General features: G+C 42.4%; 1 protein-coding gene across 2 annotated transcripts in view; it reads right to left on the reverse strand.

Annotated features, from left to right (window-relative positions):
- The window catches only part of LOC306703519 (neurotrypsin), a 33,813-nt gene extending 9,383 nt beyond the window's left edge, over positions 1–24,430 (reverse strand). Inside the window, exons 1-11 of one of the 2 annotated variants that reach the window (XM_079169511.1) lie at positions 24,208–24,430; positions 21,484–21,523; positions 18,500–18,742; positions 15,500–15,638; positions 13,656–13,831; positions 12,390–12,537; positions 11,202–11,380; positions 10,092–10,233; positions 7,156–7,370; positions 6,857–6,998; positions 1,757–2,035 (exon numbers count right to left, since the gene is read on the reverse strand). In XM_079169511.1, coding sequence (XP_079025637.1) covers positions 1,757–2,035; positions 6,857–6,998; positions 7,156–7,370; positions 10,092–10,233; positions 11,202–11,380; positions 12,390–12,537; positions 13,656–13,831; positions 15,500–15,638; positions 18,500–18,742; positions 21,484–21,523; positions 24,208–24,282 — 1,778 coding nt within the window. In that variant the 5' untranslated portion in view covers positions 24,283–24,430. Of the gene's footprint in view, positions 1–1,756; positions 2,036–6,856; positions 6,999–7,155; positions 7,371–10,091; positions 10,237–11,201; positions 11,381–12,389; positions 12,538–13,655; positions 13,832–15,499; positions 15,639–18,499; positions 18,743–21,483; positions 21,524–24,207 lie in introns of both variants that reach the window. The other variant, XM_079169510.1, reaches the window with a different exon arrangement.
- Between the last annotated feature and the right edge of the window lie 654 nt (positions 24,431–25,084).

The following is a 25,084-nucleotide window of genomic DNA, read 5'->3' on the forward strand; positions in this document are numbered from 1 at the left end:
AGTTTTTTTTCTGTGCTGAAATTTATATTGACTTTCAAGATATGCATTAAAAATCCACCATAAGTTACAATGAATACACACACATACACGCCCTTACTCCGTAATGCTGCTTTTTTTCGTGTTGAAATAAATGTTAAATATTGAACTGCAAAGTAGTAATGCGTTTTTGATACCTTAATTATTTTGCATTAAATCGTACTGAGATCTTTGCTAAAATTGATTGGATGTGGCACAGCCCTACCTAGACACTTTTCCACCAGCCGCCACTGTTCACTTGTCATTTTATATTCATTCTGATCCACTCTCTAATATCAGACAATGATTAAATATCCTGTAGCTGCCAGCGATGCTGCCAAAGGACTACAAAGCATTAAAAACTACACAACCCAGCGTGTGTGCTGTCACTTCCGTAGTAGTTCACAAAATTCACTCTTCTTTGCTTCATGACTTGGTTTCATGACTTGGTTAAGTGTATTAATAAACACAGAGCGATACATTACCCTTTATAAACCTGTTACCAGTGGTGGGCCGTCAGGACCTGCAAAGCCTTCTCTGCTGGCCTAAACAGAATCACAAAGTTATAGCTATTTTATAATTTAATAATTTTTCTTAAATACACTACATGTATCATAATTTATACAAATATTTTTCCCATTATCTTATTTTCTCATTGCACAACTACTGTCTTCCTCAGTTGCTCTGCTTCCAGTGCAGCTTGTTTTAAGTAGAGCTTTTATCCAATCAGATTTCACCTCTGTGTCTCTAGGTAAAAAGAGAGGCCCCAGGCCTGCAGACTCACCAGTGAATCCATGTGCAGTTTAAGTGAATGGGGACGATATTGTTGATTGGCATAGTCTTCAACAATCAGATCTTTAGTTTAACATTCTTTGACGCGCCAGAGTGGCCTGCAGGCCTACAGCTACGTCAGCATTAGTGCAGCGCTGAGATTCAGCATGTGCTGTGATTGGTCAGTGGGCGAGCACGTGACTGTCGTGAAACGAAACTTAACAGAAGAGGCTTAGTCGAGTAGTAAGAGTTCATATTGAAAGATACGAATGAAATAATGATATTTTTTGCATTTTGCTTGGTGTAGATTTTGTATTTTTTTTTACCTAGCTTTGTTTTTTAACACTCAATGGCTGAAGGAGGAGAAACGGATTTGTGAGTTGTGATTTAACTGTGGGATTAAACTCTTTGTCAACAAAGAAAAGAGGTTGTGATCAGCATTTGGTAAGTCAACTGGTTTGTTCTTTTACATCTAATATCTGAATGGCCCCTGAGTGTGTAGCAGAATGCGCATTGCTGCTGTTGTTTTTCCGTTAAGCTAGTTAGCCTAGCCTCCCAGAACACTTGCGGAGCATCAGCTGTTTTTCGTTGTGGTTCTTTTTGTTCTGGTTCAGAGGTCACACAGACGTCTCCTAGTGAGCGCAGACAATTTTATATTTCCTACAATTTAGGCTTCTGTATTTTCCAAATGCACTAGTATTATTCAAATGTATGTTCGGTTTGTAAGCCTCGTACCAAACGGTTTAATACGAATATGTAACGTTATATAGTTTCAGCCCAAGAAACGAATAATAACCCTAGCTGTGGCGCCATCATGTGGTTATAAGGTGGTATTTCAGCAGTGAAGGCCCAGGTATAAAATGCACGGCCCGCCACTGTGTTCCATGGACGCGTAGGGGCCTAAAGAGACAATGAGAATCAATGTGTGTGAATCTACACTCATTCCACTGGAGAGTGTGATGGTACAAACCTCAGTGACTTATCTCCTCCTATGATCCGGCGTCGGCGGCGCTGGTTATTGAGTCTCGTGCCACAGGTCTGCATTGCCACAGCAGCATCTCCCACGGGATCCAGAGTGTAGTCACAGATGACGCCTGCATCCTCACTGTGGCGACAGTCCTGACTGTCTTGACCCACAGCAGGACATTGGCCTAAGGACACCTCAGTGCCCGAGCATCGGACGTTGTCCAGATGGATGGGACCTTGACCCTCCCCAAAGTACGCCATGGATCGAGCTTTAGCCGCACCGCTAGGAGTTCAGCACACAAAGACACACATCATCGTGATTATTAGTTCCTTTTCTTAAATAAATACATACTGTATATTACATGAGCATTACTTTACTGTTTTAATTAAAATAAATTAGTTTGTATGACATTTTTTGACTGTTGTTTTGTTTCCTTCTATTTGTTCTCTATTATCTCAGCCCTGATAATATCCCTGTGAGTTTGAAACCAGCTAGAATTTGAAACAATTAAAAAAAATGTTTGCCTAAATAAAAACTCTTAATCTACCCTTTTTCTCCTGCTTTGCCAAAGAGTGACAGAGTGACACTGAGTGTTAGTGTGTGTATCTGTTGATCTGGCTGCTTTACAGAATTGCCCACAGAGATAAATAAAGTTGTATTGAATTAAATACTCACATTCCTTGAGGCACTGGCCCAGGAGGTGCAGTCACAGCCATCTTTGACTCAAGCCTAAATCTAAACTAAATCATAACTCATTTGAAAGCCTTGTTGAAACCTAGAAATCTCGACAGCCAATTCTATTTGTTATAGTGTACCGCGCCCCAAGTCTGTATGCTGAATATCTATCGGTATTCTCAGCAAAACGATGCAACTCTAAGAACACTGAACAATCTAGTAGCGCTCAAACTCCAGCATCACAGCAGGATTTGCAGCAAACAACGCCTTGACAACAACTAAAATTCCAACAACACCGGCAGAAACCACAACTACTTGTGTCTTTGTCTATGGATCATCTGACAAAGATAGAGGATGTCTCTATCCTGATCCAAGACTTCTCTAAACTTCTACAAGCCTCATTGGACTCACAGACAACAGTGAACTCTTTCCAGAGCTGGCGAAAAACGTTGAACATTGTAATGGTAGCAGAGTCCAAGCCGCTTTCTTCTGGGTGACCTCGAGAATCGGTCACAGAGAGCCAATCTCTGTATACTGCATACTCCCAAAGTCCGTGAGAACGGTAAAGACGTTTGAGTTCATGGTGCAGGTGTTGATGTAGGTGAAGGTTTCTGAAGTTTGGTCTGCACCACCTGAACTGGAGAGAGCCCACTGGACCCTGACCTTCAAATACGGCCAAGATATTTGGATGTGTGTTTTTCAAATCCAGCAGAAGGAGCCTGCATTCCGCTAAGCCAGAAACCACAAACTGAAGTACCAAGGAGACGTTATAAGGATCTATCAAGACCTCAGCGCAGCACTCGCTAAAAAGCGGGCTTCATTCAACAGTATAAAACATTCCCTGTACCGAAACAACGTCCTGTTCCAGGCCCGGTATAACTATATATATTCCCTGAATGTCATAAGCTTTTAATATATTATAAGTCACTGGGAGCCTTCTTAGACGGGAGTATTTAGAGGACGTACTACCAGACGTTTTTGGATATATAGTGTTTTTGCCTGCAGCTTGCCTCAGAGAGAGGAACAAGTATAGTCCTTGTTTTAGTTTAGTTTTTGCTTGAGACGTGGGACAGGGATATGGGAAGGAACAACCCTACATTTTTGGAACTTGTATTCTGTTTTTGTTCTCCCTACAGAGGTTATTCATTCAGCTGTGTCACAACCATTTCTTTACTTTATTAGCATCGTCATTATTATTATTCCTTTTATGATTAAACATGGAAAAAAGATCTAAAGTAGGAAAGGCTAGAGTATGATTCATTAGCTGGAATGTAAAAGGAATAAACAGGCCTGAAAAAAGAGTAAATATTTAAATATTTAAAATGTGAAATTACATTTCTTCAAGAAACCCACTTATTGTAAAAAGATGAAAGAAGTACGACTTTGGAAAGCTTAGTTGGGAAAACTATACTGGTACATGAAAACATTTCTGTTCAATGCCACCACTGTTATTTTGGACCCACAGGGAAGCTTTGTTATGGTTTCTTGTCTCCTTTTCGTACCAACTGTTTTCTTTGTGGCAATCTAAAGTGTGCAATTAATCCAGATTTAGACCTTTCTATTCCATCCATCCATTACACGCTGATCAGGGGGGGGGGGACTTAAACAAGACCAGCTCATTAAAGTAGTGAATATAGTGGATGTTCAGTACTCTATTTCCACTTCTCTGAACACTATAAAAGGGAGCTTGACCTCCAAACTCAATATCATTTGTTCATCAACTGGACAGACAGAACGACTCTTGTTAAAATCACGTGGATATGTCTTTGAGCATGGGGACACAGCTGGCTGTCTTTCAGCAAACCAACTTAAGTGCAGATCAGTTGATCAACAAATCCCACAAATAAGGAAACCAAATGTTGAATTAACTGTGGACCCAGGAGAAATGAATGAAACATTTACCTCCTTCTATTCAAACTTATGCACAGGGCTGAGACTGAACTCCCTTTACAGCATGCAGAAATCATTAATGCAACAACGGCAATGCAAAGTGGCAAGGCACCTGGCCCAGATGGCTACCCAATAGAATTCTTTAAAAGATTTTCCAACAAATTATCTATAATTGTACTTGATATGTTCAATGATGCTTTGTCCCCTGGGTTGCTCTCACAAATACTGACTGAAGTATCAATTATCCTCCAACCTAAACTGGGTGAAGATACTGCAGACTGTGGTTCATATCATCCCATCTCCCTCCTTTACTGTGATGGGAGATCTTAGCCAAAGCTCTTCCCCTTCGACTACAAACCACAAGGCATGATGTGATCTCCAACGAGCAAACCAGCTTCATCTCAGTACGACATTCAGTTACAAATAAAAGACGACTTCCAAATCTTATCCACTCTCCTGCATCCAGTTAGACACCAGAGGTGGTCATCTCGCTGCACGCAGAGGAAGCTTTTGACAGGGTTGAATGGGAATATTTATTTACATGTTTGAAATAAATGGGGTTTGGTCCTAATTATATTTCATGGATTAAACTGTTATACACCTCGCCCAAAGCTTCTGTAGTCACAAATGGTCACAGCAATCACAGCGATCACAGTACTTTGAGCTGTCAAGGGGAGCCGTCAGGGATGACCAATCAGTCCACTGTTTGCTCTAGCGATCACATTCAAATCTTTACCATCAATAAGAGGAGGAGAGCATCATTTATCTCTATAAGCGATTCATTTATTATTTTATATCATTATCAGACCCTATTCTAAGTATACCTCATATTGTCCATGCTCTGAAGAGATTGGATACATTTTCTGAACTTAAGTAAAAGCGAATGCTACCCTGTTAATAGCCTGGCTCTTTAAATAAAGGATAGTGTAATACCGGGTCTAGAAATGGCTTTAAATACACACTACCGTTCAAAAGTTTGGGGTCACTTAGAAATGTCCTTATTTCTCAAAGAAAAGCACTGTTTCTTTCAATGAAGATAACATTAAATTAGTCAGAAATACACTCTATACATTGTTAATGTGGTTAATGACTATTCTAGGTGGAAACGTCTGGTTTTTAATGAAATATCTACATAGGTGTATAGAGGCCCACTTCCAGCAACTATCACTCCAGTGTTCTAATGGCCTTAGAAGACTAATTGATGATTAGAAAACCCTTGTGCAAATATGTTAGCACAGCTGAAAACAGTTATGCTGGTGAGAGAAGCTATAAAACTGGCCTTCCTTTGAGCTAGTTGAGTATCTGGAGCATCACATTTGTGGGTTCGATTATACTCTCAACATGGCCAGAAAAAGAGAACTTTCATGTGAAACTCGCCAGTCTATTCTTGTTCTTCGAAATGAAGCTATTCCATGCGAGAAATTGCGAAGAAACTGAAAATTGACACGAAATTGTCTGAGTGACCCCAAACTTTTGAACGGTAGTGTATATGTACATATACTGTGGTTTTAATATCACACAAGACATGCAGAGCCTTTATCAGGAAAACCTTTCTCTTCTATAACGAGATTGAAAGAAATGGAAAACAGTTCACTTTTCCTCAGCAGGAAAAACGATTTGTATTAAATTGAATGCGCTCCCCAAATTCCCTTTTCTGTTTCAATGTATTCCACTTCATCTTCCTTACTCTTTCTTTAAATCTAAGGACAAAGACATCACTTCATTAATATGGAACGATAAGAGACCTAGAGATGTGTAGAACTATTACAGAGGCCTAAACTACCGAGCTCTTCCAAATCTTTGCTATTATTATTGGGCCGCAAATATTTAAAAGATGATTTATTGGCTTCATACTCCAGACATAGAGTGGTGCCACCTTGAAGCTACATCTTTTTTCTCAACATCTCTCAGAGCCCTGGTCACCTCCAGCCTTCCCTTATCAATTTCACAATGTACTGACAAACCAGTCGTCATATATACCCTTAATATATGGTTTCATTTTAGACAGGACTGAATTGTTTTTATGGCTGTCTTATAATTGCCAACACCTTTTGAGACATTTCATGCAAAACCAAAAATGTCAACCTGCTGGTGGCACGAGACGAAAAGTTAGAGCATCATCACCATAATCGATAGGATCCATACTGAGGTAATTATGAATGTCTGTACAACATTCCATAGCCATCTCCAGAGCCACGCTGCTAGCATGCTAAAGATATCCAACTCTAACAAGATATCATTGAACTTTCATGTCTGGCTCATGCCCTCTGACTCTTTCTGTTCAGACTGGACTATCTTGGGTCTTCTGTCTGTTTTTTCCTTGTTTCATTTCTTTGAAGTTGACTCAAAACTTAGCTGTGTCTTTCAAGTGATTGTCTGCCTTAGTTTCACTTGTCTCTCGTCAGCCCGGTAGTTGCATGTGTTCCCGCTCACCTCTTCCCACTTCCCCATTACTTTCCTTTTCAACTTTTGACACTGAGTGAGCTTTTGACTAGCTTCCTTAGGCAAAAATATCAGAGAGGGTATAATCATACTAACGTGAATCCCAGCTGTCGGCAAACCACAGCTGCATTGACATCATTCCAGTCATCATCACACACGCTTCCCCACTGGCCGTTAATGAAGACCTCCACTCTGCCCTCCTTCCTGCTCTCTCCAGCAACCAAACGCACCAGAGGGCCTGCAAACAAACGTTAGAGGGAAAACTTGTTTTGTTCTTTATTGTGATAGTTATTCATGCCCTGTTGTTTTCAGATACCTTTACAATGGAAATATACATAAATGTCACAAGTGGGAAATGTAACCTTCCCTTTATAGCCACCAATGTGTGTACTTACCAATAGGAGTCAAAAGGCCTGGTATCTCATTGGTATCTCCTCCCCTCTCACAGAGGACACCTACATCCTCACTGTGGGAGCAGTCATGTTGGCCAAACTCAGAGTGGCTGCAGGCCAGTAAATTGGCCTCTGTTCCCCGACACTGCACCTCGTCCAGCAGGATCAGCCCGCGACCTTCTTCATACACCCCGTCAGGAGTCACCGTCGCTCGACCCCTGCAGACAAGGCACGACAACAGCACATCTACCTCTACCTTCAATGGTGCAAAGAACAGCATCCCCAAAAACTCTGGTAAATGTGAGAAACTCTTCTGTGGAAATGTCTGTAAATCTTTATTTAGGTTGCTAAAATAACAGAAATAGTATAATTTCCTATAAATTGCAGATTCTGTTCGATTCAATTTGTAACGATTTTCTCCAGATTTTGAAAAATGCAAATGAGGTTTTCTATGGACTTAAATATCTAATAAGTGTGCGTATGTGTTTATTTTGATCAGAAATAAAACGTTTTTGTCTTATATTCATTTAATCAGAGATATGCAACTATGTGCCACTGCAAGCTTTGTTTCAATATGTTTTTATTGAAACAAACCTCTACCGGCTGATTTCAGTTTGGTGAAGTAATCTGATTGAAATCATCTGGTAAAAAGATATGTAATCATTAAACTAGTCATATTTGTTGATTGTGATGTTGGACGGTTGGTCTTTTTGTCTGTCAACAATACACTTTATAATGTTCTGGCTCCAAGATAACCCACTCGTGCCAAAGTACTTAAAAGCAATTCTCCAAACCCTTTTGGACTTAATGGCCAATTTAGCATTAAAAGAACTTGACACTCTCATGTTCCCCTGATAATCTCTGTCCATTTAGGTCATCAAATGACTTTTCTTCAAACATCATCCAAACGTAAAACTATCAGCTTTGTACACAATATAATAGAAAAAACTAAATTAACGATGTAATTGGGTGTCAATATTCATGGTGTCATTTGTCTTGAATGTCTCATTGGGAGAGGAATTTAGGAAATCAGCTGTCAGCCTGCAGGTGTTAACAGCAAATACAAACTCCAATACCTTGGAGTTTGTATTTGCACAGATGGTGTGATGTACTGTTAAATAACTAGGGCGTACACCTTTGTGGAGAAGTTTTCCAACATGAAAAAGTGAATGTTTAAATCTCTGCGTGTTTCCCCTTAAAGAAACAGTTTGACAGCATCTTACACGCAAGGAGATATGAAATAAGGCAAATGAGTTGCATGGTCCCCAGTGGATGACCGTAGTCATCCTGTGGCCTTTCATTCAATCTCAGTCTTCCATCACAATTTTCACTTACACAAAATATATTCCATAATGGTATAGACAGATTGCCATGACATTTGGTGAGCACATTTATGCTCTCAAATCAAAGTTTGATCGATGTTCCTACCCCCACCAATCATCATGAATTCTGGGGAGTTCCCCAAATAAAGCAGACACATTTTGATTCTCCTGCATGGTTTCTTAGGGTCAGGTGAGGATCTCAGATGGACTAGGTATGTAGGAAGGAAGCACGAAGGAATAGAACTGCTGCTCCTTTGCATTGAAAGGAGCAAGTTGAGGTAGTTTGTGCATTTGATCAGGAAGCTTTGAGGACCGATCTGAGGAGGTATTCCAGACACATCCAATCTTGTAACCTATAGGCTGTCGTACTGAGCCAAGACTTCCTTTACCTCGTGCTGCTCGTTGTTTACAGTCCAATTAGCAGCTTGAGATGCGAGACTGGAATTGACTGACCGGATTCAAAAGGTAACGGTTGAAATTATTGAACGTATTGAAATTGAGTCGAGACAGATGGCCCAGCAGGTTAATGGTGCATTCATGTGCTCGTATGGGGCTCCTATTTCCGGAAGATGTTCTTCTGACTTCTGTGTGTTCATGAGCTTGAAGTTGACATGTGGAAACGACTAAAGCATACCCTGCTTTATGGTCTGTTTGACTCTAAATGGACCATCATTTACTACATGATCATGCTGTATTGAAGAAGACTTGAAACTAGAGATTGAGACCATAAACTCATGTTTACAATGTTTACTGAGGTAATAAATCAAGAGAGAAGTAGAGTCATTTCCTCATAGACTTCTATACAACCAGAGGAGTCGCCCCCTGATGGACAGTAGAGAGAATGCAAGTTTTAAGTTTTAACACTTGGCTTTACTTTTCAGAACTGGTGGTTGGTTTCTGGTTAAGCTGTATCAACCCAAAGGAACGAATTCTGGGAAAGAACCAGTTGGCCCATCACTACTTTCTTTGAGCTTGAGGATATGGGTGAATTGCCCCTTTAACAGGTGCGCTGATGTCACGGCGTGTTGTTGGGGTGTGCGTGATGACGTCACCCAGAAAAGAGCTGGTGTTGACAGAGCGGTGGACACGGCAAGCTTACATGAGATGGTGGAAAACCTTTCCTTTGTTTTCTTTACTGACAAAAGGAAGTCCTTCATCTTATAATGTCTTTGAGGGTCGTTACGGCCAGGTTGGAATTTTTTGATGAGGGAAAGCCATCCGCGGACCCTGCAGGAGTGCGGTGATGCTGCCACTGTGTAATATTAGCGAGACCATAGTGGACGGGTCGATGGCAGTAGACTGGAGTTATCCTCGAAGGCGATGGAGGAGGAGAACTGTGGCTACGGTGATGGCCTGTCCGTGAATTGCCGGATATGAAGGAGGTGGCACGCTTGAGGAGTGGTGCTGCTCCTACAATTCTGCTATGTAAAAGAAAAGGCTTTCATTTTGCTTTATCAGGGAAAATAAAATGTTTGTGCCGAAGAATGATAATCTGCAGACATAATGGCACATGGTTCTTCATCCCTACTGTAGACTAATATAAAATCACATGGAAGTACACAATCTCCTAATACACAGAGGTGTTCCATAGGGAGTCAGATATAGTGATGCACTGACCTGAAGCCCAGCTGTCTACACACTACCTGGGCGTTGAGCTCAGTCCAGTTGTCGTCACACACAGAGCCCCATTCTCCCTGGTGGTAAATCTCCACGCGGCCCTCCCAGTGACTGTCTGCTCCCATCAGACGAACTGCACCGTCTGCTGCCACACAGGGGAAACACTAATACTTTATTCGATTACATACTGAGTGCATAAGAAATCTTGTATTGGTGTCTCCTTTAGCTCAATTAAGATCACAGTATGCCTGGGAGGATTATGGTATCTAGAAGTGCTAAGTTAAATGAAACTCAACTAGCTCTAGCTTCGTTTCACTACCCACACAAAAAGCTAGTGGGAGTCTCAGGCAATAATCCTCTGTAGTGTAGTGGCACGACATGGAAGGGCCAACTCCTGGGGTCAACACGCAGCCGTCTACCAACAGCGAAAGGACATCTTGTACACATTTTAGACGGTGAAGACAACTGGTTTGAAAGAGGAGTGAAGGAGGCCATCTACTGCTGCATGTCCCCTGCATGGTACGGCACAGCTCTACTCAACTCGACTCACTCTTCTTTGGTTTTCTTTCAGCAAAAACTAGTAGCTGTTACCTGGTAGGTTTTTTGGTAACAACTAGAACGGGACACCGGACTGGGTATCGGAACTCGGTATTAAATGGGCCCCGGTGGTAAATTATTAAAGACCGGAGTATTGATGAGCTTCAGAAATCGTATTTATTTCATTGATATCTTAGATTTGATTTCTGTAAGATATTAATGACTTCATATAGTTACTTTGCTGTTGTAAGCATTACTGTTGCTGCTCTAGAAACAATATCTAGTTAGAATTCAAATGTAAATAAATTAATATATAATAATAATACATTTATGTTGTGAATTGCTTTAAAAAAGGTACATAAAAGGCACATTACATTTTGAAGGAAAGCAAACTCAGCACTTCACAGTGATATCTGTTGTCAGAGGATTCCTGCTCAAATAACCACAGTAGAAATGTTGCTGTTTCTATCCTTTTGTTTCCCTTGGCATATCATATTGGTTTAACAACTGGTCAGTTGCTTCCAACAGAATTGATTACAGTGTCGTCAGTGTGTTTCCTTCCTTGGCTCTGACCTGTGTATGGGTTGCAAGACACCCCTGCGTCCTCCATGTGGTCACAGTTGTGTTGCTCCCAGACGTTATGAGGACACTCCTCTAGAGAGAGTTCATTGCCTGAACACTGAACCCCATCCAGGAAGATGGGACCAACACCCTGGCCGAAGTGGGCCCATGTCCATGCCTTGGCCACGCCCCTGTTGGTCAGGACAAATAAACTAAACACCCCCTTTTAAGTGTACAGTAGCACGAGGTCAATTCCACACAAACACATGTGTTTATATTGATAAAATCAGGGTGAATGCTATTATGTGGGCTATATGCAGTTTATAATACTATTGCTCACACTGTATGTTCCTGCACCTGGTGTTTCTGACGTTATCAGGGCTTGCACGTCATGCGGTAGGGCCCCACAAGTGGTCGCGGCACTTGGTCCATTAATATGAGTTATGTGTTTATATTTAATTAGAGTTTGGTTTATGGAGTGTTGCTGGTTGCTCTCGTTGTCTCCTTGCTTCTTCACAGTACATTTTGATCACCTTGGTGGCGACTGTGGCTAAGTGGAGAGCAGGGCCGTCCTTCAATCAGAGGATTCGGCGGTTCGATCCCCGGCTCAAGCTCCACTAGTCGTATGTCGATGTGTCCTTGAGCAAAAAAAATAAAAAATTGCTCCCGTAGCTGTGCCTACGGTGTGAATCTGAATTGTAAGTCGCTTTGGATAAAAGCGTCTGCTAAATGACTGTAATGTAATGTAATGATCATGAACCATCTGGCGTTTTAAAAACATAATGCAACGAACAGCTTATTGAGAATAAAAGCCTTTGTGCATGCTCATAGCTATTTTATTCATCTGTTTGTACACTGATCTCTGATGACAGAAAGTCGGTCACAATATATTGATATTGATAAATTAAGTTAATGATTGTCTCTTGTTTCTGTAGGCAGGTAGACTGTCTACATGCATGTTACCTCAAAATCAGAATCAGTTTTATTGGCCAGGTATAAGTCTACCTGGATTTTGACTCTCTTTCTTGATGCTCTCATTGTACATACATATGAATGCAGCTAAAGACATGTCACACACTGTACAAAAATACTCTTCAGTATTCATTTAGACTTCAAAACTGAAAGGGTTTATCGCAGAAGAGATGCCAATAGTTTGCTCCTGACTCTTCTTCATTGTCAAGCACAGCAGTTGTTTCATACCCCAGGCCCAACTGTCGGCACACCACCTCAGCATCAGTGTCATCCCACCGGTCATCACAAATGGTTCCCCACTGGCTATCACGGTACACCTCGACACGGCCCTCAAAGTCCTCCAGGCCTCCCACCAGCCTCAGGGGGATACCAGTACCTGAAAAAACAAAAGATGGAGCAACAACTTCAGACACTGGGTCTCTGCTGTAGTGGGCATGTGCTCTTAGACCTGTGTGCCCCTCAGCCATGCATTTTAGTCAGCAAAACAAAATCACTATCCGAATAATACTTGTCACTTTCTTCACAGGCCCCATAGAGGCCCATGTTCCAGCTCTGCTGTCTAATGTATTATTTACTTATGTGTGTATGATTGTGCACTGGGCTGCCTCAAAGGCTTTTAAATGCAACAGAAATGTGACATGGTGACGCAGTGAATGACTGCAGGGCTGAACACTAACTGTTAAAATTGGTTCCCAGGCTGTAGTTGCCAATTTTAGTCACTTCTATTTTCAGTAGTTAAGATACTATGAAGTTATACTTCAGCTTAATAATGAAAATTTGCCACAAAAGAATAAAATCTTTGTTGCAGTAACCAAACAGAACTCTTAGTAGTTTGTGTTTTATCTGACACTTTGTTATCACTTAAAATGTCCAACCCTAATTCCTAGTATTCCAAACTCCAGCAGTGCAGTTGTTGTCATGTTCTTCACAGATCCCTCAAAATCAATCCAGCAAGTCACTGGTTGCTTGTTCATCTGTTCTCTCCCTTTCAAATGTTGCTTTTCTGACCCTTTAGCACTGTCTTGGATTGTGGGTCCCTCAAGTGACGCAAACATCAGCTTGTCTTTCATCTGTACTTTCAGAAATGACCTCCAGTCTGTCTGGATTCTGCTGACACAGCTGACTGGGGGGCTCGTTCTGCTGTTGTGGTTGCCCTGATGGTAACCAAAGGCCAAGAATTGGTTACCAATTTCTCAAAATGGTTGCCAATGCCAACCTAGCAGATGTTGCCGTCGAGGCCTGAACTGAGATGAAGCAACCATAGCCAACAAAAGCCACTCAATTCTGTAAAGTGATTGGTTACTTTGCATTATAATTGGCAGCAATTGAGGTCTTAAAACTATTGTGAAAGAAGACAAGATCCTAGCACTGTGTTTATGTGACCAACAGTATCATGTATCCAGCATTATGTGTAAACATGATCCACAATACATTTGTTATTATTTATCAGTAATGTATTTGTTAATATCATCTGAGATGACACCCTGGTCTCACCTTCAGGTTCAGCACAAACCACCCCTGCCTCGTTGCCATGGTTGCAATCGCTGGTCACAAACTTCCTGCTCCGGCACTCAAGCAAGGAATTCTCATTTCCACGGCAACCCAGACGCTCATAGTGGAAGACAGAACCCGGGCCGAAGTAAGAATGCTGCAGGGCTGTTCCGATCTCACTGCATGGACAGCAGATACAGAGACATGAAAGCTACAATGCTCACAGAAAACATCATGCAAGGGCAATGCAAATGTCACATGAAAGACAGATTTTTAAGTATTTCAATGAATAGGAGCTACTCTGTCCACTCATACTAAGCTCGATGCAATTGGAGCATTGCTCCCAAGGTCTATATACTACACCCTCTATGGTGTAATCCCCTCCTGTTTATTTAGTTTCAAGCCTGGGGTGGGGTAAGGCAATGAGGCTTTGACGGATGGCATACTGTGTTGTCTTGTTCAGCATCGGTTCATATACTTCTACTTCTCCTTGCCTCTCTACTAAGAAGGAAACTGCTGTATAGCTATACATATGACCATGCCATTTGTATAGTATAAAAGTAGTTTAATATGAGGATTTAGGAAAGATTGGGTGATGGTTGTGTTGGGATGTGTTGGGATGGTGGGGGTCAAGGAAAGGTATGAAAGGGGTCAATTGCACAGGATCAATGATGCCATTCGAGGGGGGTCGACTCAGCTTCCTGCTTCATCATCCCCCCAGGGTACACATCATGAAGCAAAAAATTAAGCATATATAGTTTATAGTAGTATTATAAACAATAAAACTCAACTCAACTAAACCATTCCTATTACTTCCGAACTCCCCAAAGTAGAGGCAGTGAGTCAAACTAAAACTTCAACAAAACTGAAAAAAGTCAGATTGGTTCTAGCTTTGTCAGCAGTGAATTCATTGTTGGGTGGGTGTGACCCTGGATGACCAACTGTTGTTCTCAGCAAACATTGCATCGGTTACACGCTCCTGCAGATTCCTGTTGTACAACATCAGGAAGATGCGCCCCTTCCTCACTGAGGAGACGGCGCAGGTGCTAATCCAGGCTCTTGTCATCTCCCGCCTGGACTACTGCAACTCACTACTTGCCGGAGCCCCGGCGTCGGCCATCAGACCTCTGGAGCTTGTCCAGAAAGCTGCAGCTCGCCTTGTGTTCAATCGCCCCAAGTTCTCCCACACAACTTCCCTTCTCCGTTCTCTACACTGGCTACCTGTAAGAGCTCGCATCCAGTTTAAGACTCTGCTGCTAGCCTACAGGGCAGTGAAAGGAACAGCTCCTTCCTATCTCCAGGCCATGGTTAAGCCCTACACCCCCGCCCGACCACTTCGCTCTGCTGCCTCGGGGCGATCGGTTCCCCATCGCTCAGAGGTCCCTGCGGCCGATCGATCCGGTCACGGCTGTTTTCTGTCCTGGCCCCACAATGGTGGAATGAACTCCCCACTGACGTCAGGACAGCAGAGTCACTGCCCATCTTTCATCAGGCTGACAACTCACCTCTTCAAGAAGTGCTACCCTGAGCCTTCCACTCAGCACTTATTGTATTCGTATTAGTTTGTTGCACTTATTGTATTAGTTACGTTAATTACGTTTGCTCTGGTTTATGCTCTTAGATGCTTGTTTATAAAGAAGATGCACTTATGACTTCTGGTGACTAGTAGTTCTCTTGAATACCGATGTTGAATACACTTATTGTAAGTCGCTTTAGATAAAAGCATCTGCTAAATGACTGTAATGTAATGTAATGTAATGTAATGTTCACAATCATGGTTTCAACTAGTTGTCTCCACATGGGTATTGTCATTAGAAACATGTCTGGCTCAATGAGACTGCCCTCACCCCAGTCCGAGCTGTCTGCATATGACGCTGGCATCACGGTCGGTCCAGTGTGTGTCACATACTGCCCCCCACTGGCCATTCAGATAGACCTCCAGACGCCCACTGTTGTCTGATGACCCCCCTGCCAATCTTGCTGCACCTGAAAATGACACACAATTAAACCTGTTACAATTCATGAAGAAGAAAATAAAGATACCTTTGATAATGAATGCATGGCAGCGGTTTGTGTCTGTCCTGCTGTGGCGGAGCTGGAACACAATTTAGTCAAGAGGAAACTGTGGGCTATAGCTCTTACTGTAAAACTTTAAATCCAAGTTGCAGCAGGAGTAGCTGTTAATAAAGGTATATTAAAGCTACTTGGTTGATTTATCCTCTCCCAGCTAGATACAGCAATCTTCGGCAATACAGCTGTGACATCAGCAGGTTCCTGTCCTTTCTCCAGTTGCCTGTCAGCAATCTTTAGTGGTAGTCCTGGTCCAACACCCCCAACCAGCAGCTCCACATGCCCTCCTGCACCACTGGAGGCTGTGCCAACCCAGCCCTTTGTGGCAAGCAGTATCATGGCCATGTACATTTGGCCTTGCCCCTTTGATGGACCACAGGCTCCATACCAGGTGGCAACCTCCAGTTCTGAATAATGAAGCCAATGCAGAAGTGCCTTAGACCTACCTACCTTGTGATTGAAAGGTCGCTACCACAGCGTTGTACGGTCTGGGAGTCATCCGTGTTTTCGTCTTACAACATTGTGTTTTTAATTTATGAAAGTTAATTGTAACATTTTGGTTGCTTAAAAATGTCTTGTTCGGTTGTACTTAGCACCACCCTCTCGTGTCACATCTGAATGCAAAAAAACAAGATGGCAATGGCTAATCAAAGGCTTCATAGTTCATAAACCAATGGGTGGCATTACAGGGACTATGTCCACTTCATATATACCAACACATTCTCACTCCCAACTTGTCAAATATCGACGCTTCGTCAGTGCCCCTTGACATCGAAGATTGAGGTACTTGGTACGCTTCTAGCGTTATTTTTCACTGTGCCGAGATAGCATGTCAATACACATTGTGCCCTTTCAAAATCAACTTCCGCCTTCACAGGTTTAGGCAACAAAACCACTTGGTTAGGTTAAGTAAAAGAGTGTGGTCAATGTTAACTTACTTTCTAGCGACTCGAGTAACGATACTAACAACTCAAGTGACTAACTACTTTTGGCGAAATGTCAAAGTTTACTTTGGGTTTCACACTGGACACAAACACCAGTCCCCTAGACGAAAGTCCTGTGTTTATTTGACCCATCCTACACCCCTCCCTAAGCAGACTCTTGTGCACTTAATACTGCGTCACATATTTTTACTGTCCACTACTGCTGCAGGAGGGTTTACATTTGAGTTAGATGAAAGGCCAGCATAGAACCGCTAAAGGGGGCCTTCTTGCATTGATTCCCATTGCCAAGGAGCACTGACCACATCGGTATTTGATGAGTTGGGAGAGAGAAAGGGTTGTTACAGTCAATACACCATACACACAAACCCTAGCTTAAATAGTGGCATAACACAGCCCTCTATCCGCCACTACGACACTGCACAAAAGACAAAATAGACCCAACTGCACAATCTAGCCACCTTTCCTTGCAACAGCACTGGAACTCTGACCACTTGTAACTGGCAATAGTGGAATGGTGGGTACTGCTCTAGCCGCCAAGGATGGTCTGCAAAACCTGTGCAGACAGACGAGCACCCCTCAGCCAGTCCCCCTCAGAAGCCAAGTCTGGAGAGGATGCCCACGCCTTCTGAGACATAACCCCCCAGATTTGGGGGATGGATCAGGGCTTGGGCGCCATTATCAGTGATGTGGGTCCCAGCCATATAAGGCAAGATTCCACGGCATCTGGAAACATTACACGCCCCACGGCTGCTGCAACTCACTGAATCCGATTATTCATTTGGCAGATGCTGGTTGCAATTCTACGGTCGCAAAGTGATGTTCATGGTAGGCTTCGGTGGGAAACTGATGTACCATACACTGATGAGATATTGTCGTCATCATTGTCATCCGCAGACGGGGTTCTGTGTCTCAGCAAGGATGACCGGAGGCAGCGGTGGAACGTTGGCAGCTGGGGTGGGGACCTCAACCGGGTCGATCTCAAGTTCTGGCTCACTCAAATCTCAAATCAACGTGTCGGAAATTATCTCACCACCACTGCAGGGTTTGAATCTTGGGCAGTGCTCAGCAGATCGGGCAGGCTAGTCGCTGCTGAACCATTGAATTCAATTTCATTTTTTTGTATAGCCCAAATATCACAAGTTTGACTTGGGTATATGCACCAATGAAGCACAATATCAGCTGACATTATAAAAGCCTTAAGGTGGGTCCTGCTCTGTTACCTGATCTTGAGGCCCTATCTTGAAGAGGTTCCCTGTGTCAATATCAAGTTGAAAGTTCTAAAATAATTCCTTATATGCTGCATATTCCTAAATTAAGGTTTAATGATATAAAATGAACACACAATTAGTCATACAACCACAACAATCTGGATTTTAACTTTGAAACCTGTACATACTGCACAGAATGGGATGAACAGGTGCTTATCACAAAGTTTGTGGTTGTTGTGGGCCCCCAAGCAAGTTAACACTACCATTACTGGAAGGAAAAGGAAATGGTGACAACCATCAATCTGTCTGTCCATACTTCCATCTGACTGCCCATCCCTCTATTCATTCATCTATCTGTCCGTCCATCCAACTGTCCATAAATTCATCTGTTCATCTATCCACTCAACCGTCGATAAATTCATCAGTTCATCCATCCATCCATCCACCTGTCTGTATTCATCCATCTGTCCATTCATCCTTCCATACATACAGTATGCCCTTCCATTCACCCATTCATCCATCCATCCATCCTTTCATATGCCCTTTCATTCATCCGTCCATTCATATGTTCTTTCCATTATTCAGCCATCCATCCTCAGATACCTGGTGCCGTCCCTTAGCTCACCCTGATGGCAGTCACAGTAGGCCCAGCCGATGGCACCGGTGCTCTGCCTGATGAAGCACCAGGGGTTGACCTCTCGATCTGGGTTTCGGCAGAAGCTGTGGTCCCCCAGGCCTCGGCCCGGGTACTGCCGCATGTAGTCTGGGAAGCCTGTCCACTTCAGGCAGGCAGAGCCTGAGTCCGTGTGGGAAACGGAGCCGTTATAGTAGCCCAGTTCTGTAAATCCTTCTGAACAGGAGAGGTGAACTGCAGACACAGACCATCAGTCGGTCAATCATACACTATTAAATATCATTACATGAATATTAACAGAACAATAAGTTTCAAGATTTAAGAAAAAATACACAGACAACACCAAATCGAGTTGGATGCATACAGACCAATTGTCTTTCACTGAAGAATTGTATCCCTCAAAGAGTGGGACCCAATGTTGGTGCTTGTTTTGTCCGTCCAACACGTTGGTTCAGAGCAAAATTTGGATTTTGAGGTGTAATGTATTTTAAAGCCTCTTGGGGCCACTAGTGAAGCTTAATAATATTAGTGTAAATTATGATATAAAAAAACTAGTCTTTATGGTGTGTCCAACCATTTGACTCTAATCTCAAATGATTCTACTGTTGTGTGCTGCTTATGCAGAGAACAGCTCTGTATTCCCTGTAGAGGTTATGTGTCGTGTGTGTAATGTTAGGTTCTCTTTTTCCCCACCTTTATTTCCTCAGTGTAGATTTGTGCTGTGTTAGTTGAGTTTGTTCTATTCAAATCTTTGATTTGGCACCAACTGTGGATCCTTTCTACTATTTCTGTATAAAACTAATTCACTACAGTAAGTATTGTAAATACAATATATCAGTATTAGGAACCCAAAAAGGTACTTTACTGTCAAATAAAGCACTGCATTAAACTACAAAAGTCTAATGCAGTGCTTTAGGCTGTAACAAGATATAAAACATATTAGGAGCTTATAACATATGATACACTGTTAAATTAGCCAACTGTATATAAAGTAGTTTAAGATGAGCTCCACCTCTAACAGCTGCTTAAAATGCTGCTTGTGCCCGAGCCACACTACCTGTGTGAGCGGCGCCTGACGGCTGCTCACTGAACACGGCTGTGGTGTCCACACAGAGTGTTGCAGCAGCTACCAGTCCTTTTTTCCCCCTTTAATAATGGCCAGAATGTTTCATTTATAATTGTCATAAAAACACTTTCCTGCTACACTCTGGCCCTGTCAGTAAAAAAATTAAATGCAATACTTTTACTTGTAACAGAGAACTTTTAAATTGTGGTGTTGTTACGTTCACTTCAGTAAAGGATCGGAGTGCATCTTTTATTTGTACCTCTCTGTTTCACTGGCATATGAATGCTCAGAGGTGATCATTGGTTTAACACTGGAAAAACATTTTGAACAGTACCATACCTGAATCCAGAGCTTACACGATCCTCTGAGATAAATCAAATGCTAACCTGCTCAAATGATCACTGCTTTTTAACTCTATTAGGATCTTTATTTTTGCTACAGTAGGATCCTCATTTGCTGACTTCCTGTTTTCAGTGGGATTAAAAGCCGTTTTCAAACCCCTCCTCGGGTTATGGGATCCTGGAGTGAGAGCTAAAAACAAGTTCTATGAGGCTAGAGTACATTTCAAACTTCACACATTCATCTGGTGGGCAGATGGTGGTTTAACAAGACAATACAGAAATGCAGGGAAGACACTTAATAGCAACCAGAAACACCGCCAACTATAAAACCACATCCTGGGCAGACGCTATGAGACTAGTTCACACACAGACACACACACACAAGAACAAGAACAACCCTGATTTACTCCTACAGTCAATAACCCAACACTGGCACATGTAGATTCTTGTAGATTGCAACACAGCTGCCAAGCATAAAATACTCAACAGTCAACTCATCCATTTTCCAGCGGGAGTATCTGACAGGCATGAAGTCAGTGAGGCTTTGTTCCCATTAGTGTTGAGGCCTTGTTGCCATAAGTCATGAAGCATGAACATTAGGTAAACTACATGGACTCCCTCTGCTTTAACTGTGACCGTGAGCCATAGGCACAGGATTGATACACAGGCTGTTGCTGGTGGTGGGGGTGGAACACTAAAGTGTACTGGTTTATTGTATACAGACATGCTGTGACTGGAGGAGAGACAGCAGAGAGCTGAGACAGAGAGGGCTGGAGAGAACAACGGACAGAAGGAGCATAAAGGCTACATTGTCGGCTGCAAACTTCATTAGACTGTCTGCTGAGGGTGAAGAGAATTAGTAACTATGGCGTGACTGAAGATGGGCAGGACCTAAAAGGTGCTCATTACGGAATTCACGGCATCTATTGCCTCCACACGGCTCTCAACATGGCGATGGCTGAGACTGAGCTGACAGCATCAACTAAGGGGGATCCGGAGGATGGGCGCTACATTTCAGTGACGACGTTATCAGTTTTATCCGCCATATGAGAGCAGTGCAGAGCGGCGGCTGGGAGCTAACCAGTGGGGCACGCTCACAGGCACTAACATGCACTGAAAGGCATGCTCACGTGCACTAACATTTACGGGCGACTATGTGAACAAAGAGAGAAGCTGTGATAACAACACACACAGAGTGAGAGAGACTTCATTCTCTCCTCAGGTAGACATGACTCCTCTATATCTTTACAGAGACGATAGTTGTTGATGAGATATTAATGATCTGAATATGATATTGACAGCCTTTAATTAATCCAGATCTAAAATACAAATACACAAATATATATAAATTATTCCTGAGATATCAACCTTCACGAGAATTGGATGGTGTGAACTTTGATCATCAAATTCTTATCAATTCATCCTAGAGTTCAAGTCGACGCTTGAAAAAATGTGAAGAAATTCCCTCAAGGAGTTCCTAATATATGGCATTCACTAGAATTACTGAAGTACATGCAAACATGTGCTTTGGAAAAACATTATTGACAACAGGTAGTAATGATACTTGCCTGCACTCTGCACAATATCCAAGTGTCCACCTTCAGTGACCTGTGAACATTTAAAAAAACAAAAATCATTGAACAAGTACAGAGTTTTCTTCATAATGCAGAGAAGTGATCAAGCCGCAGACATATGTTACTGTGTGGCAAACTACAAAACCTTTACACTGTTTTCATGCCACACACCCAACTTTCATCGTAGGTAATGAAGACCTTGGAGCCCATGGGAGAATTTCCTTATTGTTAAATTTGTTAAAGAACTGACTTTAGCGTTTCCTCAACAACATTTATAAACCAGTTTGTTTCAGCAGTGTATTAGGAGATTATGTGTCCTTCACAATGCTGAGCCCCCTGTCCTGAACACTGCACTTGTTTCCAAACAATATACCTGCACATATGACAAAGACAAAACAGCTGTGGAGAAGGAGTTTAACATCTCTGCCAGGCGTTAGTTGATGTGCTTGTGTGTGTGCGTGTGTGTGTATCTGTCTGTCTGTCCACGGCTAATCTCTCATACTACTGGACCCATCAGCCTGATATTTTTTGTGCTCATTTATGACTGTAGGTTCAAGACCTCTCCTGGTTGCGGTGAATCACACTTATTGAGGAAACATATTTCATGACTGTTTTCTCCTCTTCACTGGCCGGTTTGGGGCTGCACGAGATCAACATCTGCTTCAGTAGCAAAAGGCATTTCTGGCAATGCAATCTACTGAGGGCACCTTTCTAGTATTTATCTATATTCAGGCCTATTTTTGCAAAATATGTTTGGTACATACGAAGCACACAGATGGTCAGGTGATAAGGTGATGATGCTGCTAGAGCAGTTTGAGACGTTTCTATACATGTTGCATTTAATTGTTTGACATGTTTTGACAAGTCTTGCTGTGAAACTGGATTTCCAATGTAATCCACTGTATCTGTGTTGATACCAAACTGACTACAGCTGACATATTCCATTCGTATGAATCCTGCAGGTGTTAAATGTTTTTCGGTGGACTATTTTTTTAATTTTATTTTATGCTTACAGCAGCAGTTGCAGTCGTGTGGAGTTTTGCCAGATGTTACTGCTCCAAGTTCTTTTTTTTGGGTTGCTGTTCTGATATTGTTCTAATATACAGTATATGCTTTCCAGTCAGCGACCACTTGATTCCAAAGGGCCAGACATTGTTGTTAATAACTCTGCAGATAGCCAAAGCGAGTGGAGTCTGATTAAGGAGAGTATTCTATGTTCAAGGTGCAATGAAATGAGCTCAACTCATCATCAGTATCATTCAGTATCAAATTGGACAGTTTTCCTTTAACATTTAAATCTAGAATCATTTTTTCAGTATATTGCTCAAATTAAAGCTAGGGTTGGTAATGTACTTTACAAACATTTGTTTTGTTAATAATCTTTAAACAGCAATCATTAAATCAAATGCTCTGGCAAAAAAGAACAAAATCCTAATACCTATATACCAGCCGGTCTAACTGCCTGTCAAATTGTGCCCATGAACACATGAGTCCATGTTAACAGCTGTAGCCATGTTAAGAACAGTAGCCATGTTGGCTGGTTACATTCATAATGATAATATTTGGGGAGTGACTGTGGAGGGAGGTCTGGGGAGGCCAACAATGTGGACATTAATATGCATTCTACGTTAGATGAATTCACAAAAGTATGTGTATCCTCAAACAACAATTCATACAAATCATTCAATATTTATTTTGTTATTTTATGAGTGTTTTTCAACATCCACCAATACAAGCGGTGTGCAAGCCCCTACGGTGTTTAGGGAACATACAGGTGGACAAGCAGGTAGAAGGGCAGGTAGATGGGCAGGTGGGTAGGTAGGTAGACAGGTAGGTAGACAGGTAGGTAGACAGGCAGGTAGACAGGCGGGTAGACAGGCAGGTAGACAGGCAGGTAGCCCGTCCAATCGTTCCATTCAGGCTGAATGAAATGATTGGACGGCTTATCACAGTCCAGCCACAGATACCACAGATTGTTTTCATTTTGTTGTCTGAGGATTTGATTAATTGCTTGCAGGATGTCATGAAAATGCATGACAAAAATATCAAACATGTTTTTGAAGATGATTACCAACCCCACCTTTACATTTGGATTTGATCTGATTTGGGAGTTTAGAGGGAGTAGCTACAATCGGCTGAAGTCCATCTGAAACACTTAAACCTGCATCACCTGAAAGAGCTGTTGAACTGCTCAATAATGTGATATGAATCAAAATGAGGGTAGACTTTGACCTGCTGATAATATGAAGCAAACAGAGGAGAACAACCACCAATAAAATAACAAACTGCAGCACGTGGACATGTTTCGTCTGTACTTACTTAGCGCCAGTGCATGTGTATAGTTTGGGTGGAGCGCTCAGTTTAAATGATCTCAATGATTTCATCGAGACCTCAGCTTGACTTAAAGTGCACATTAGTGGACGTAGACAGACTATCCAAAAAATAACATCTTTTTTATATATTTGATCTAATGCTCTAAGGTGGACTGTTGCCTTGTTGATGTTATTTCAAGGAAATTCTCTAATTCAAAGAATCAGCGACTGTTAAGAATCTCAAAGTGCCTCAGATTATTATATTTGCCTGTCATTAATTAGAAGGCAACCGAAGTTATTTCCAGGAAACTTCCTCAATCGTGAGGAAATGACAAAGTCCTAGAATAAAGCCCGGTCCGGGCTCACCGACAGATCGTAAACAACATACAGGCAGCAGCCCGCTTACCTCTGCAGACACGCACAGGGCCAGGAGCAGACAGCAGCGGGATACGAACCCGGTCCACCCTGCTGTAGGAACCATCTCCTCCACGCCCTCCACATACACCTTCACCGGCTTCCCCCTCCTCCAGAGAAGTGTTCCCCTCCGACAGATAGCTAGTTGACGGGTAAACACATTCAGAGACACCGGCTATGGTCCGCTCCGGTCTGAACTCACGTCCAGACACCCAACCCGCTGGAGCTAAAAATGACGCGCTGTTGGCGAGGAAAGAGTCTCTCTCTCTCTCTCTCTCTCTCTCTCTCTCTCTCTCTCTCTCTCTCTCTCTCTCTCTCTCTCTCTCTCTCTCTCTCTCTTTTCTCACACACGCGCCCGCCGCTGAAAGGTTGTATCCTTTTTAGATCAGCAGTGTGACGCCCTCATACTCAGCTCGCATGTCAACGACTGCCAGTGGAGCCTCTGTAAATAATTTATCTTTACAATAATGCCATATAACAGCCTTGAGGTGCCAGATATATGACACAGCTAGCTATAGATAACATGAGAATACAGAGAAGCCCCGTGGTGCTTGGAGAGCCACAAAGAGCAGCAGAGCTGTCAACAGAAAGGGGAGAAGGAGTTCAAGTTGTGACTGAGAAACCCAAAGAGACACAAAGCTGCTGAGCATGTGGGCTAACCACAGGGACCAGGACTCATCCAAACACATCCAGACACTTCCAAACACATCCAAACACATCCAATCCTCTCATTACATTGATGAATCTGATCCATGGATAGTCTTGGATAGTTTTGGATAGTCTGTTCCATTTAGACTGGAGCTGACACCTGTTACTCTTGTGACCTCACTTAAAGTAAGGTAGACAGGCAGGTAGGAAGACAGGTGGGT

This window comes from Pholis gunnellus, assembly GCF_910591455.1.
Source record: "Pholis gunnellus genome assembly, chromosome: 11".
NCBI classification, from domain to species: domain Eukaryota; kingdom Metazoa; phylum Chordata; class Actinopteri; order Perciformes; family Pholidae; genus Pholis; species Pholis gunnellus.